Source organism: Limulus polyphemus, unplaced genomic scaffold (genome assembly GCF_000517525.1).
Source record: "Limulus polyphemus unplaced genomic scaffold, Limulus_polyphemus-2.1.2 Scaffold34, whole genome shotgun sequence".
Classification (NCBI taxonomy): Eukaryota; Metazoa; Arthropoda; class Merostomata; order Xiphosura; family Limulidae; genus Limulus; species Limulus polyphemus.
The window spans coordinates 1,352,710-1,367,442 of NW_013665644.1; the positions used below are offsets into that span (position 1 = coordinate 1,352,710).

General features: G+C 32.4%; 1 protein-coding gene across 3 annotated transcripts in view; it reads left to right on the forward strand.

Moving 5' to 3' along the window:
- Nucleotides 1-14,733, forward strand: part of LOC106460605 (tyrosine--tRNA ligase, mitochondrial-like) — a 39,560-nt gene that overhangs the window by 21,881 nt on the left and 2,946 nt on the right. For 2 of the 3 annotated variants that reach the window (XM_022387612.1, XM_022387616.1), the window contains 7 exons: nt 990-1,068; nt 5,964-6,073; nt 6,274-6,372; nt 8,383-8,449; nt 13,235-13,423; nt 13,920-14,045; nt 14,623-14,678. In XM_022387612.1, coding sequence (XP_022243320.1) covers nt 990-1,068; nt 5,964-6,073; nt 6,274-6,372; nt 8,383-8,449; nt 13,235-13,423; nt 13,920-14,045; nt 14,623-14,660 — 708 coding nt within the window. In that variant the 3' untranslated portion in view covers nt 14,661-14,678. Of the gene's footprint in view, nt 1-989; nt 1,069-5,963; nt 6,074-6,273; nt 6,373-8,382; nt 8,458-13,234; nt 13,424-13,919; nt 14,046-14,622; nt 14,679-14,733 lie in introns of those variants that run through there. The other variant, XR_002610849.1, reaches the window with a different exon arrangement.

Here is a 14,733-nt window from a genome sequence, read left to right on the forward strand (position 1 = left end):
AATGTACTTATGTATTAGTTGATATAAAAGAAGCACATTGTATTACTCATTACATTTCTTTCTCTCATTTTCTCTTTCAAACAGTTGTTGTGACTATTCCTTACTTTATTAACTTTATGTCTGAAAATTTGTTTATTAAAGGTTTATCAGTATGCTTTTAAAACTTTTTTAGTATAACAAAGAACTCAATCATTTAATGTGTATTGCAAATAGTAAACTATAATCATTAAAAAAAACATGCACATATGCATACTTAATAAAATAACTAAGACCCCAATGCTGATAAAGCTTGTATGAAACCCATTTTGTGAGGGGTTTTCTGAATTTGGTCTTAGCAATTAACTCAAAGGAAAATCATATTTGACACATTCTTTAGATATTTTATGATCTTAGAAGTTAGAAACTGAAATTTACTTTATTTAAAAAAAGAAAAGTACTAATGTAGGTGTACAACAAATAGAAGGTAAAGGGATGAACTTCTTTCTTATTTTGTGGAAGTAACTGTAATATTATTACTCCTAATAAGTATGTGAGCTATTGGTACCGATGGTAGGCAGAGCACAGATAGCACATTGTGCAGCTTTATGTTTAACATCAAATGATCCCTTTAACAGTCCATTGTTTTATAATACCTTATTAATGCCAAAGAGTAAATTGTTACAGTAATGAGTTCGTTAGATAACCAAACTCTTAGTATAACTGAAATTCATAAGAGTTTCTACTTGCATTTACCATTATGTTATGGTTGTTATTTTACAGCTAAATGTTGTTGTTAGAACCAACTTTGGTTTTTGTAATTCTTTAAAGAAGATTTTTCTTGAAAGTGATATAATTTTACAACTATAGAGAATCTGTAATTTAAACATTTTATTAATATTAGGTAAATTAAAAGTACATAAAATCCTAATTTTAAGATACAAGTATCTTTAGAAAACTTATTGTTTGGGACTTTTGAATAGAAATGTTAACAGGTAACTAATTCTTAAAAGGTTGGAGGGAGTGATCAGATGGGAAATATTCACTCAGGTCACGATCTTATTAACCGAGTCAGAAGCAGAGAAGTCTTTGGTAAATATATGTATTAAATAATTTATTAAAATCTATTGTTTGTTCTTAATTTTTGTTTGAAGTTATTTTATAACTTCAAATTGCAATGAACTCTACATTTAAGAAGTAAATATATATATAGCATATAAGAGAAAAAATAAAGATTATGCAAGTTTGATTTTTTATTAATTTAACCATAATTTTAATAACATAATTTCAAATCAGGTAGACTTACGTCTGAAATACTAAAACCCTTTCCTTATTGAGTTGTTCTCATGCTGTTAAAACCATGTGACTTTAGGTTCTGAATTTTTTTGACACAATGAGGTGCATACATCAACTTACCCAGCATTCATATTCCTCATGTTTGTCATGTGGGTAGCCTTTTCATGGAGTCATCATCCAACTTCTCAAGTTCTTGACCCTTAGATCTGTTATTTCAGGGATCCTCCACGTTGGCCTTCTACTTTACTCATCAGTTTTCTGCCCTACACACTATGATTTGTCTCATTTTGAGACTTTCTTCTTCAGTGCATTCTCATTCTCTTTATTCCTTTAGGCAGATTTAACCTTCTATCTTTCAGTCTTCCTTAGAAGTGGCTTTTACTGATGTAGTTTCTTTTACTACATAGCTCTTTTCTTTGACACATTAATTAACCTGTTATGCAATGTTGCAAGGTTCTTGTCTCCCTCCCCTACCTTCTCTGCATCCTTTTGTCTTTGTAAGAATTTCACCCAAGTTAGTTTCTTATTCAGGAGAAACCAGAAGGAGGTGATTAGGGTTTTAACATCCTGACTTACTTCTGGTCATAATTTCTGTTTGAGGCAACCAGCAAATAATGTTCATTCTCCTGCCTTGCATCCTCCGTCTACTTCTCAGTCAACATTCTCTGCTTCTGATCCTTTTCAACTTGCTTGACTCTATTTTGTTCTGGGTAAGTTCTCCATTCAGATGATTGGGAGGTCATTTCAGATACTTTTTTCACCTATGGGATCCTTGGGTTTGACAGATCCCCCAGTCTGATTATTTTTGTAATTATTGCCATCCTTATCTGTCCTCTTCCTTCTGATACAGTTTACTTACAAATCTGTCTTGTTTCTTGTGATGTTCTCAAACACCTTAAAAGTGAATTTCAGGTTACATCTAAACAAATTCACTATTTGGTGATGTCTTTGGTATTATAGTCACAGTACTCTTTTAGGATATTATGCAGTCTGACATGAGGGAAATTTAAATAAACTCTTAAATTTCACTAACATCGTATTGCTGTTTCTTAAGTTTGGGATTCTGTTTGCCTTTGATGGTGATTCTTCAAGCCAGATGCAATCCCTAGCAGGTGAGTTCTTCTTTGTTACCTACTTAATTACCACTTGGGTTCACACCTATGTTGTGCATGGTAACCCAGGTATAACCCTATACTGCCCATCACCCCTTTCAATAATTACAGGGATGGTTGGGGTTGAGGAGTAATTTAAATAAATAATAATAATCTGTCATTTATAGTATGAGACTATGTGGTTGAAAGGATATGTCCCACTGGGACTCCCATGTTACAGATACTTCTGTAATTGTCCCAGACAAAATTCCTCCTTCTGCACTGCTTCTACATTAGAGTGTGATGCCTTCTTGAAATGGACAGAGAATGCCATTTTCTGGCTGATAATTACTCAGTGGGTACTTTTCTGACCTCTGCATGCTCATGCTTGTGTAGCATTCCATATATCAGAGATGAGGTGACTCATCTCCATATCATGTCAACTGGAAATAGGGTGGAATACACCTCACAGCTTTATTTTTTATCTTTTTTTTTTTATCTTGCTTAGTGCTTGACAACACTGTTCTAACTTTGTCAAGCTCATCCAGAGGTCTGTCTTGGTCTTTTGGATTCTCCCTGAGTGCCCAGTAACTAGACAGGTTATGTGACTTGGCTGGTCTTTTACGTTGAGGATGTAGCCCCAGGATGCTGTCCAGTCAATAGTTATTACTGGTCTCCTCCTCCAAGAAACTTTCACAACAGGTACAAGACAACTGATTGTGCTCTGACCCTGAATACCTGTTATGTCACCACCTGTGACCATACCTGAAAATGTGCATGACTCCACAGGTACATACATGCCACCCACTCCTTTTTATATGTTATGTAAAGATATCCTGCTGAAAATAATTCCTTTCATTCTTAGTGTCCTCGTTTTGGTCCTGTCTCTTATGGGGCTAGTCTGCTCCACTCAACTCTACCATGAACCCAGGTTATTGACCTTTACTCTGGTTCTGAATTCCACTCAAACTCTACTTAATCGCAACTTTCATTTTTCTTAGTCTAGGTTGTTGCTTTCCTTCCAAAGATCCCAACTTTTGGTGAACCAGTGTTTTTTTTTATGACAGTCTTAAGTCCCTTCATCATTTCAGTGTCATTCTAGAATGTCATTGGCCAGGGTTTGATCAAAGAATGTCTTATCAGACCACTAATTTCGGCAAAGATAGTCTGTCACAATCACATTTGTGTTTTGTGACTTGTGGTTAATTGAAGAATATTAATCAAAAGTTAAGTTAAATCTATTTTAAGCAAAAAATTACAGGACCACTAGTTTCATTTGACAGAGTAATTGCAATAACAACGTGACATCTAGCTGCAACAAAAATGATTACTGATCAAGCCACTATTTCATCCAGTTGTTAGTTATCTTTGTGTTGATCTCATTTCTATGAACAAAAACATCTCAATTTAAGAGGATACTAATAAGTTTTTTTCAAATATCTTATCAATATACATACTAAAAAAGAACAAGTTTCAGTTTTTATGTGCACTGCTTAATTTAGTGATCTTTCTACTAATAATGGTCTTGTAAATTTTATTAATGGTCCTATTTTGTTTAATTCAGTGATCCTATTTATTAATACTTGTTTCAAGAACTAAAATTCTTTAATTTCATATTTTCAGCAGACCTACATAAAAATTTTCTCCTCATTTTGAAGAAAACCAAATATTTTAACTTTTGTTATATACTAATCACTAAGAATTATTACCTTAATATGAAAACTGATCTACTTTGAAAAAATGTGGGTTGATAATAGTGTATGTCAAATAATATTTTATGAGTTCAAAGTTAAATATATAAATAAGTTGTAGTAATTTCAAGAGACACAAGGTTTTTTGATCTTTAAATTACTGATCATATAGTAACCAGTTGTTCTGTTTTGAAGTTATACTTTGTCTTTTCAGTAACAGAGTGAGGAAAAAAAATAAAGGATTGAAAGTAAAATTTCATATATTTGATGGTAAAACAGGAAAGAAGAATATATATTAAATACAATTAACTATTTTATGGTTCACCTTTTGAAAGTTTGTCGTAATCATTTAAGCTAAACCTTCAGATTTAATTGTATCTTAAGGTATTTCATTTGAATTTCATAACTCTAACCACAATTTCATAAAGTTGGTAATGGAATATCACTTTTTTATTTTTAATAAGAGAATTATCTTTATAACTGCCAAATTTTATGATTTGGCCATAAAATATGTGATTTTTCATCCTTTTACAATAAATTAAACAGTTTATTTATGAATATCATTTCCACACCAATACATGAATTTAATGAAGAAATGATGATGTACTGGCATAATTTATTCTTTGATTTGCTACTGTTGTAGACTAGTTTTGCTGAGTTCAAGGTTCATCAGTACTACTTTGAAGCTTGAAGCAAGTAAATAGAGAAACCTTCGTACAGTGGTAGAATTTAAGTTATTTGGTTATTACTGGTGAGGAAAGGACTACAAGTCAAAACCAAACAAATAAACTATGTAGTTCTTATAATTTTTTAAATACTTTTTTTAACACTGTAAACTGAATTCATTTTTACCTCAACTGTGACTGAAGCTCAGTTAATATTCTGATCTTATAATCTTTTAGAATTTTATTGGTCACTCTTTAATATATTTGTTGTTTGTATGTAGAGTGACAGACGATGATGTGTTTTTAATTGTTTTTCATCATATATGTGAATTATTTGCATTTACTTTATGTTGAGTACCAAAACAGAGTGTATTCTTATCAATAAAACAACAGATGATGTTGATGAAACTAAATTAACCACATTTGTAAAATCTTAGTTGAAATCTTAATTGAAGTTTGAAATATGAACAAGATATTAGAAGAATTACATCAAGGACAAAAAAAGAAGTCTTCTCGTTTATAGCAAAGATACTTAGAATGTATCAAAGTATTTCTAGGTAACTTACATGTTTACTAAAATAGCAGAAAGTGATATTGTGTGAAAGAGGTTGGATAAATGAGGATTAGATGTATTCTGTTTTGTCTACTGCCACATGTATACCAATTGATGAGTGTGTAAAAAAAAAAAAACTGAGATAAATTTGATTTATTGAATTTGTACACACAGTTGATGCTATTGTGTAATTTAGCAAGCCTACATAAAAAAACTAGCTTACACAAGATTCCAGCAACATTTAGTAAAGGAACAAAAAATATGTAACTGGTACTGTATGTTTTTAGACTTCTGCACATTCACCTCCAGACTACTTCATATTTTAGATTTTGTTGGGAAAAAACAAAACAAAAAAACTTTTATTATATATCATTTTTCAAGGCTGACAGAGATATATATTTATTCATTATGAGGGATCTTGCTACTTGAGGCATAGCTTTTTGGATATATGAGAACATACTTACATAAAACAAAATAGAGGAGACTTATGTGTGTCAGGATACTCATTCAGTTGAACTTCAGTTATTACAGTTATCATTAAAGTGTAGCTGTTTTTTCACTAGTTGGCATTTTAGAATTTTTTTTGCTAATTCCTAATTAATTTTTAATCACCACAGAAAGTATTTGCAGATAAAATGCTCACCTGTTTACTGCCAAATGATTTTTGTGTTTTTTTTATGGCACATTTTAGGTATTACAACACCTCTTATCAAATCAGACACTGGGGACAAGTATGGAAAAACTGGAGGTTCTGCCATTTGGCTTAATCCAGAGAAAACAAGCCCATTTGAATTTTATCAGGTAGAGTTATTTCAGTCTGCTTATTACAGTTTTTTTTTGGGTGGCTGTGTGTGTAGTGTGGTTTTCATGACTATTTGATTACTACTATTTAATTTTGTTTAATGTTTTATGTGGGTTCTTGTAGAAATTTAAAATGTTTTATAAAGAATAATTTTCATAAAATAACAATCATCATAATCGTAAATTTGTTGTATTTCCAGTTTTTCATCAGACTTGCTGACAGAGATGTTGAAGCCTTCCTCAAATATTTTACTTTTCTTTCTCTTCAAGAAATTGAATCAGAACTGCAGAAACATATGGTAAGATACCAGTTGCTTTAGTTTATGATATTTTGTCTTTAACAAGAAATACACTATGTATAAAAATGTAGGTTGATTTCTAGTAGTAGTAGAGAGATTAATAGATCAAACTTGGGTTTTTGATACATTCTTCCTGACTGTACTTCAACTGTCTTGTTTAAATCATTAGAATTAAAAAATAAAAAAGGATCACTGTTATTTAATTAAAGCTGCAAATGCTGTATTATTTTATGATGTATTAAAAGAATCTCCTTACTTTTACATTTATATGGTCTTAGTAAAATACTTGCCTATCAATCAACCATTTTATGGTTAATTAGTATATTATTTTGTACTAATGCTTTGGTGGGATGGTTAAATAAAATGAGGTGGAGGTTAGCTTTAAACTACATGTATATGTGTACTTAATTACAGGATATCTTCATACTATTCATCATTAAATTTTCAAATGTAGTCTATTACAATATATTATATAGATCTTAAATTTTACTCTGAGACATGTTAGAAATGTCTTGGAAGAGTTATTTATTTGTTTGGAAGAAAGTGAAAAAGTAACAGATGGAAATATTGTTGATAATGTGCAAGCTCTGCAATACAAACCAGTATAAAAGGCTTAACAAAAGTATTGCTACTTAGATTCTGTTGTTATTAATGTGCAAACTCTGTAATACATTCTAGTGGATTTCACAAATGTATTGCTACTAAGTTTATGCTGTTAACGTGTTTTCCACTGCTGCAATTTTAACCGTTAAAATTAAACTTAAACCGCAGTTTAGCTGCGCTAAGCCATTAATGTCAAGTGACTTGCATTGTTTACTTATGCCAAAGAGTCATCTGGCACTCATCCATTATTGCTAAATTTCCAAAACTTTAGCAACAGTTCCGATTGAGTATGTGGCATAACAGTATTGACAAGCTGAGTAGCCAGCACTGGATCATTTAACCAGTTATTCTCTATTAATGGTTTTTCACAATACTCGTGATAAATTTTCTAATTTCATATGCATCGTTTGCAGACTACCAATGCACTCTGCTTTGAGGCAGTTCATTTCAAGAATTGTTCAGCAAACCTATTTGTTGTCATTGTTTACAACATCTTCCATCACAAACAGTTTGAAAATGTTAACTAAAACAGTCACTGATGATAAACATGCAACCACTTGAGGCTGTGTAGCAAAAGCAATACTAGTTGGACTAACATGTATAGCATGGACAATCTGCTGTTCATCAACTGAAGCTGGTATTCCAGTGTTACTTTTAGTGTCTGGGTTGACAGTGTAAGCTTGAATGTTTACCTGTTCTGTACAATCCAGGCCTTTTTACATCATTAGACTTGGAATAACTTGGCTTATAATTACCATTACTATCTACATTGTCCTCCTCAAATGACTCTGGACCAGGTTCTTGAAAAATACTTGCAGTTTCACTCACACTAAAGCATTTGTGCAACACTGTCATCACGTAGCTATCATGGTAACGAAAATAAACTTTTAAAGACATCTCAGGTCAAGTGAATTTAAACTTTAGGGAAAACTTTTTTCTGTCATTCACAAAAGGTCTGTACACACATAATCATTGTACAGCTCTAAGAGACTATTTATATGCATGCTCACACATAGTTATAACCCCTTTGCTGATCGATGTCTTAAAGTATAAGTAGTGCCTGACTACCAGAAATGATTGAATCATTAGCAACGAATGTGTTAATAATGTGCAAACTCTGTAATACATACCTGTGGGTTTAACAAAAGTATTGCTGGTACATTTCTGTTTGTTTATATGAGAAATCAAGAGAAGTGGTGTCTCTCAATATAATATAAATTACCTTAAGTGAGCAAGAAAGTTTTGTAAGTTTGGAAAAAAAGCTTGTAATATGTTTGAAGAACTTCATTTACTTTTTTGTAGGTATGCAAATTTTCATACATCTCTTGTAACTAGTTTCTATACACTTGTGTTAAAAATTATTTTTTGAAAAGAACATTTCTGTAAAGTGTTATGAATGTCTTGCAGAAGGATCCAGGATCAAGGCATGGTCAAAAAACTATTGCAAAAAATGTGACACTTCTGGTTCATGGAGGTATATGTGTTAGTATCTTTGTTAGATGTATAGATTGTGTTACTTTGTTTAGTTGATTTGATTATATTTTGGTACGAAAACAAGTAAAATAATTTTAATCAATATGCAATTATTATTATTTGCCAGTAAATATACTAAAAATTTTTCTTAAAATTTGGAATCATTTTTATGTTCAAGTTTGTGAAATTGTACATTTCAGATAATTTTTGTGTATGTGATACTAATAGTTACTATCTTGAAGGAAACAAACTGAAGGATATAATAATATAAAAATAGTTTTAATATAAAATAATATAAATATAAGAATTGTAGGACTCCTGTATAAATTTTTATTATTTATCAAGTTAGCAGACTCATTCATGAACCATTTTTTTGTTTAGCACTTTGTAAAAAACAAGATTGAGGATGAGATTTTTTTTCCATGTTTTAATTATACATAAAATGACTTACAAGTGCATGCAAATGATATTTTAAACCATAATGAATCATAACATTGAAACATAGATTAGTAAACACATTATTAATACTACAAATAAATGACCTTATATCACCAAAATGTAGTTTTTATTTAATTGGATACTCAATGTTTTGCTTTACAGCTTCTTCAGGAGCATTTACTAAAACACAAACCAAAACTCACAGTACAAAACTACAAATTAAATAGTAAATCCAGTAGTTATTATAAAACATTGGGTATGACGATATTGTACATAAGTTAATTTTGCTTGCATAAATTATTTATTATTCATTAAAATAAACTTAAAATTTTCAAATCCCTGCAGCAAAGTTTGAAAATTAATTTGAGCAAACCTTACATTTATTTTTATTTACCACTAAATTTTAAATTTCTTTAAGCCTTTATACTCTTTTAGGCAATACTGAATCTTTAACAGTTACCCATAATTTTTGCTTTCATTTCAGTAATCTTTTTTATGATAAAACTAATGAGAACCTCATTGTTATATTTTGAGCTTAAAGGTTTTAGTGATATAGCTTATTTTTGTGTTGAAAAGCAGAAACAAAATTGCAAAAAGTTTCAAACATTACAAACAACCAGTCAGTATAAATTGGACAAGACCTAATTCTAAAATTAAATTTAGATTTTTCTACTTAAATGGAAACAATAATATCAGTGCTTTATGTTGTAGTTATAGAATAAATTATGAAAAGTATTTAGTAATTTTTATTGTAATCAAAATTAGATTAAAAGCAGATGTGAAAACACATCCAAAGCACATGACGTTCTATGATAAATTATTTATAAGTTTAATCCAGCCACTGTATGAGCTGAGTATAGCCGAGTGGTTATGTGCTGGGCTGCAGGTCAGAAGGTTTGAGCTCAGCTTTAGGACTTAAAAAAAACAGTCTCACATTTGAGTAGCCAAGTAGGAAGTAGGTACTGGTGACTGATTGTTTTCTTAGTCAACAGTTCAAATTAGGGATAGCTATTGCCAGAACCTTGGGATTATTTAGCCTATGTGTCCATAAAGTAGTGTTCAGGTTGATAATACTAAATACCTCCATTGCATAAATGTTTTACACTGTAGATATAGAGGTATTTTTAGAATGTAATATTTAGAATGCATTACTGAATAATGATATTATACTCCAATATTTTATATTATGTAAGTTCTGTATGATCCATTCTTTACAAGAGTCAAGCTGACCATAAAACATCAACATTCCTTCAGGATAATGCGTTACTTCTCATATAAATGTATTGCAAACACAGAATCTCATATTTCTATATTTTCTTTACTTTGTATTCTGTAATCTGCATAATAAACTGGATATGATATAATTGGATATAATTCTGATATGATCTTAACTTCTGTCATACAAAGCTGTCTTAATCTTCTTTCTGCCCTCTAAGCATTGCTAAAAATTTTTCACACTCAGCACACTATAAACACTACCAATTTTGTGCCGCTATTGAACATATACATATCGTGTAATTACTCGCCACCAATAGTATTGCACCACTTACATTGGTGCAGCTAGCTCCCTCAATATTCCTGCTCAATCCTCACTTTCTTGATTGGCACACCTTTATTTAAATGTGTGTTTCTTCACATGTGGCAACCGTTTATGATTGTGCTTATTTGTCATTTCAATTTTAGACCAAATTCTCCTTTTCTGGGCCCACAATCACCACGTGGTGGCCTTAGCTTCCCATGTTCCTGGCACCCTGAATCCGGTTGTGGATCAATTATTTTGACTCGATAAGCTTTTCAATCCGCAGGTCTTTCTATGGGCATGTTCTCAGTTGGGAACTCCTCATATCGATGCTTTCATCACACCTGCAAGCTCTGGAAGTGGATGCATTCAGTCAAGATTGGAGGGGGTCATCACCATCACATCTATGCTGTATCTAGCACTCCTGGTGGTTCCATATTGGCCGGTGCACCTTAACACCGACCTTTACTTATACAACCTCTCATACCCTTACCCCTGTCTCAGTATTTACTCTGTCAACTTCAGTCGGACATCATTCATCAAGATGTCATCACTTTCCGTCTTCATGCACTGTTTTTGTCAGGTCCATTGCCTCAGCCCAGGGACTGACTCCACGTGTTGCATCTTTCCTTCCAGACCCATAAGACTTTCTTCCATGTCCATTTACCAAAGGTGATGGTCTGTCTTCTGCCTTTGGTCTCTTTGACATGATTTCTGTTCTTCCAACCCTTCTTTTCCTCATCTTTCCCAATTCTTTACCTCGTTGTTTGACATAGGCTTGTCCACATCGACTGTGTCTAGCTGTCAGGCAGCCTTGTCTAACACTTTCTGTTTCTTTAAATTTCGTAAAATTTTGTCTTTTCCTGTCATTTACCTCCTTCTATACTTTTTTTGGGTCATATGTCCTCCACATTCCTTTGATTTGCCTGATTGAGATCTCATTGTGGTCCTTTATGCCATTTCCCATCTTCCCTTTGTCAACATGTTCCATACACCATCTCTCCTTGCTTGTGGACATCGTCAATCAGATATTTATGCCATTAATGTTACCAGAATCCTCTGCCATTCCACTTATGTCATCCTATATCCAGACCGGTTTTTCCTTCCTAAGACACTGCCTGTTTGGCTTTCACACCCTTTTCCTTACCTCCCTTCTCCCACCTGTACTCCCATTCTGATCCAGATTGGCTTCCTTGTCGGGTTCACTCCTTACAGTGTTATGTGGCAACTTTTTCTTCCCTGGAATCCATCTGTTTCCCTTTATTAATCCCCTGTCATACCAACTGCTCGAGTTCATCAACTCATTAAGCTGGTGCATTTTGACTTATGCATGGACGGTTGCTATCTCCACAGTGTTTCTTTTCATCGCATTCGTCATATCACCATCTCTTTGGCTGCTCGTCTTTGTCATTCATTGGAGGAGATCGTTCAGGCCAGAATGTGGACTACTCCCAATGCCTTGTTGCTCATTATCTGCACAATCTGGTTGTATCTTCCCCCCAGCCCCCCAGTGGTACAGTGGTATGTCTGCGGACTTACAATCCTAGAAACCGAGTTTCAATACCCGTGGTGGGCAGAGCACAGATAGCCGATTGTGTAGCTTTGTGCTTAATTACAAACAAACAAATCTTCCCCATGTGGATATTGTCTCCTTCTTGTTGCAGTTCTACATATTTCCATTTGCCATATACTGGAGTAAGTCTTATCATATCATTTTGTTCATGTTTTCTTTTCAGAGACCCACTTTTTTTTTACCACTGGTGTTGCAGCGAACAAAAACAGATGGTAATCTGATGGTGCCATATCTGGAGAATGTGGTGGTTGGGGGAGAACTTCCCAACCCAACTCCATAATCTTGTGTTGCATCAAACATACCACATGTGGATGTGCATTGTCGTGGAGAAGAAGAACACCTTTCCGATTGACGATTGAAGGGCTTGGTTTAAATGTTCCAGCTGCTGATATTGATCTCTGCATTGAGTGTTCACTGTGGATTGAGGAATTTAAAATGAATTGCTCCTTTGATGTCCCACCCAATGTAAAGCATCACTTTATGTGGATGGAGTCCAGGTTTTGTCTAGGATTGAGCCATTGTCTTTGGCATTTAATATTTGCATAGGGAATCCATTTATCATCAGCAGTGACAATTCTGTCCAAAAATGGTTCAAGTGCATTACATGCCAGAAGATGACAAGCAACTTTCACATGTTGGAAACTATGATCATCAGAGAGTTCCTGAGGCACCCAAATGCCTTCTTTATGGAGTTTTCCGTATTCCTTAGATGTTTACATATTGTTTTACAAGTGAGGCGTACTTTCAGGGCCATTTCACGAGTGTGTTGCCTCACCAAATGTCTTCAGAGCATTAATATCAATTTTAACATGTCGGCCCTTGCCATCACAAGCAAAAGTCACCTGAATGAAATTTTCTGAACCATCGTTGACACTTATGAACGTTCAAAACATTTCCATAAACTTCTTTGTGGCTGTAGTGGTGTTGTTTCCCTTCTTGTTTTCAAACAGCATTACATACCAAATGTTTGTCTCGTTGTGTGTCATCACTATAATGGATTAGAGTATACTAAACTTTACACATTATATAGGCTACACTAACGTGGTGTTTAGGAGGTTCATTTAACTATTATACATTTTGGGGGGTAATGAAAGTGTTCCAAAACACGACATTAATTTCTTGATGACCTAATACAAGCTGTAACTATCTTATTTTGTACTAAATAGGATTTATTATATAAAATCCAGTATATTGAATTGTGTGTGTCTGTATTTGTATTTTATTTAAGAAATGAATAATAACACTTGATATTTCAGAGCATGGCCTACAATCTGCATTACGTGCTACAGAAGCTCTTTTCCACTCCACACCAGAAACACTTGTGAAGCTGAATGAAGAAGAACTACGGCAGATATTTCAACAAGCCACTGTGGTAGAACTATTACTTGATCCAGGAACAACAGTACTGGACATGGCTATGAGAGCTAAGTGCTTTGTTAATTTAGGTAAGTATTATTTTGTGTAAAACATATTAATGTGCCAGTTAAAAAAAGGTGGAAAATATTAGATAATTTCAGGACTATATACACAAGAAACCTATTAGTGTAGCAATTTCATGTTAATTAGTAAAATTAGGAACTGAAAAAGTGCTTTTCATATTTTCTTACTGTTCATTTTTTAAAATTATCCAATACATTTAACCAAGCTCATTTTCAGTAGTGGATGGAAAGTTTTTATGATATGTGGTAAATGTTAGCTTTTTCTTTAAAGTCTGTACAATAATAAAGTCATCTAGTGTTATAAAATAAACAAATCATTAATATTATTAGATAAAGCAAGGTTATAAATAATAAAACATTATATTGTGAAATCATAATCATTTTATGATTTTACTAGTAATGCTTAGTCACATTTATCACGGTATGTTGACATATGCCATCTTAAAGGATACTACAGACTAATTATTATTTTAAGAACTTTTTAATTTTTTTGGCTTACTAGAGGATGCTGAAAGAATAATCATGGCAGGAGGTTTTTACATAAATCACATTAGAATCAACAATCCCAAGTATGTCTTAATTCCAGGGCAGCACATTTTACCAAATGGAATATCAGTTGTTCGTGTAGGTGAGTTGTGTACAAACATACATGAATAATCTGCATGTATTTCTTGGTGTAATATAATTGATTTTTTATTATCGATCTTATTGTTTTGTTGAAATACCTATATTCTAGCTATTTACTTTTGTTTACCTGTTTCGATTTTCACATGTATATATACAGATATACATTTTTTATAAATATATTTTTTTAATATTGTCAACTACTTGTTTCTGAATATGGTGTGTAATTAATGTTTTCTTTTTCTCTTTTGTAAGTAGCACAATTTATAAAATTATGTATTGACTGTTCTTAGATAACTCAATCCCTAACAGTGAAAATAGGAATAATTTGAGGAGTTTATAAACTTCCAACTATTTTGTTCAAGTATCCTGGTTAATTAGAAATTGTTTTTCTTCACATAATAGTATTTTGTTCATATGTCTATATGATATAGAGCACAGTGGTTCAATTCATATGAGATTTTAAATTAAAACATCAATTAGAATTTAAAAATAAGAATATAAAATTATTCATTACCTCCACTTCATACATGTTTTTATATTTTTTTGTACTATATTCAAGTAATACTTTTTTATCTTAGGAAAGAAAAATTACTATATCATCAAGTGGTTAATGTAATAACAAAATTATTTAGAGGTAAGCACTAATAATATTTTTCATTATTATAATAACTGGATGTTTTGATTTGGAA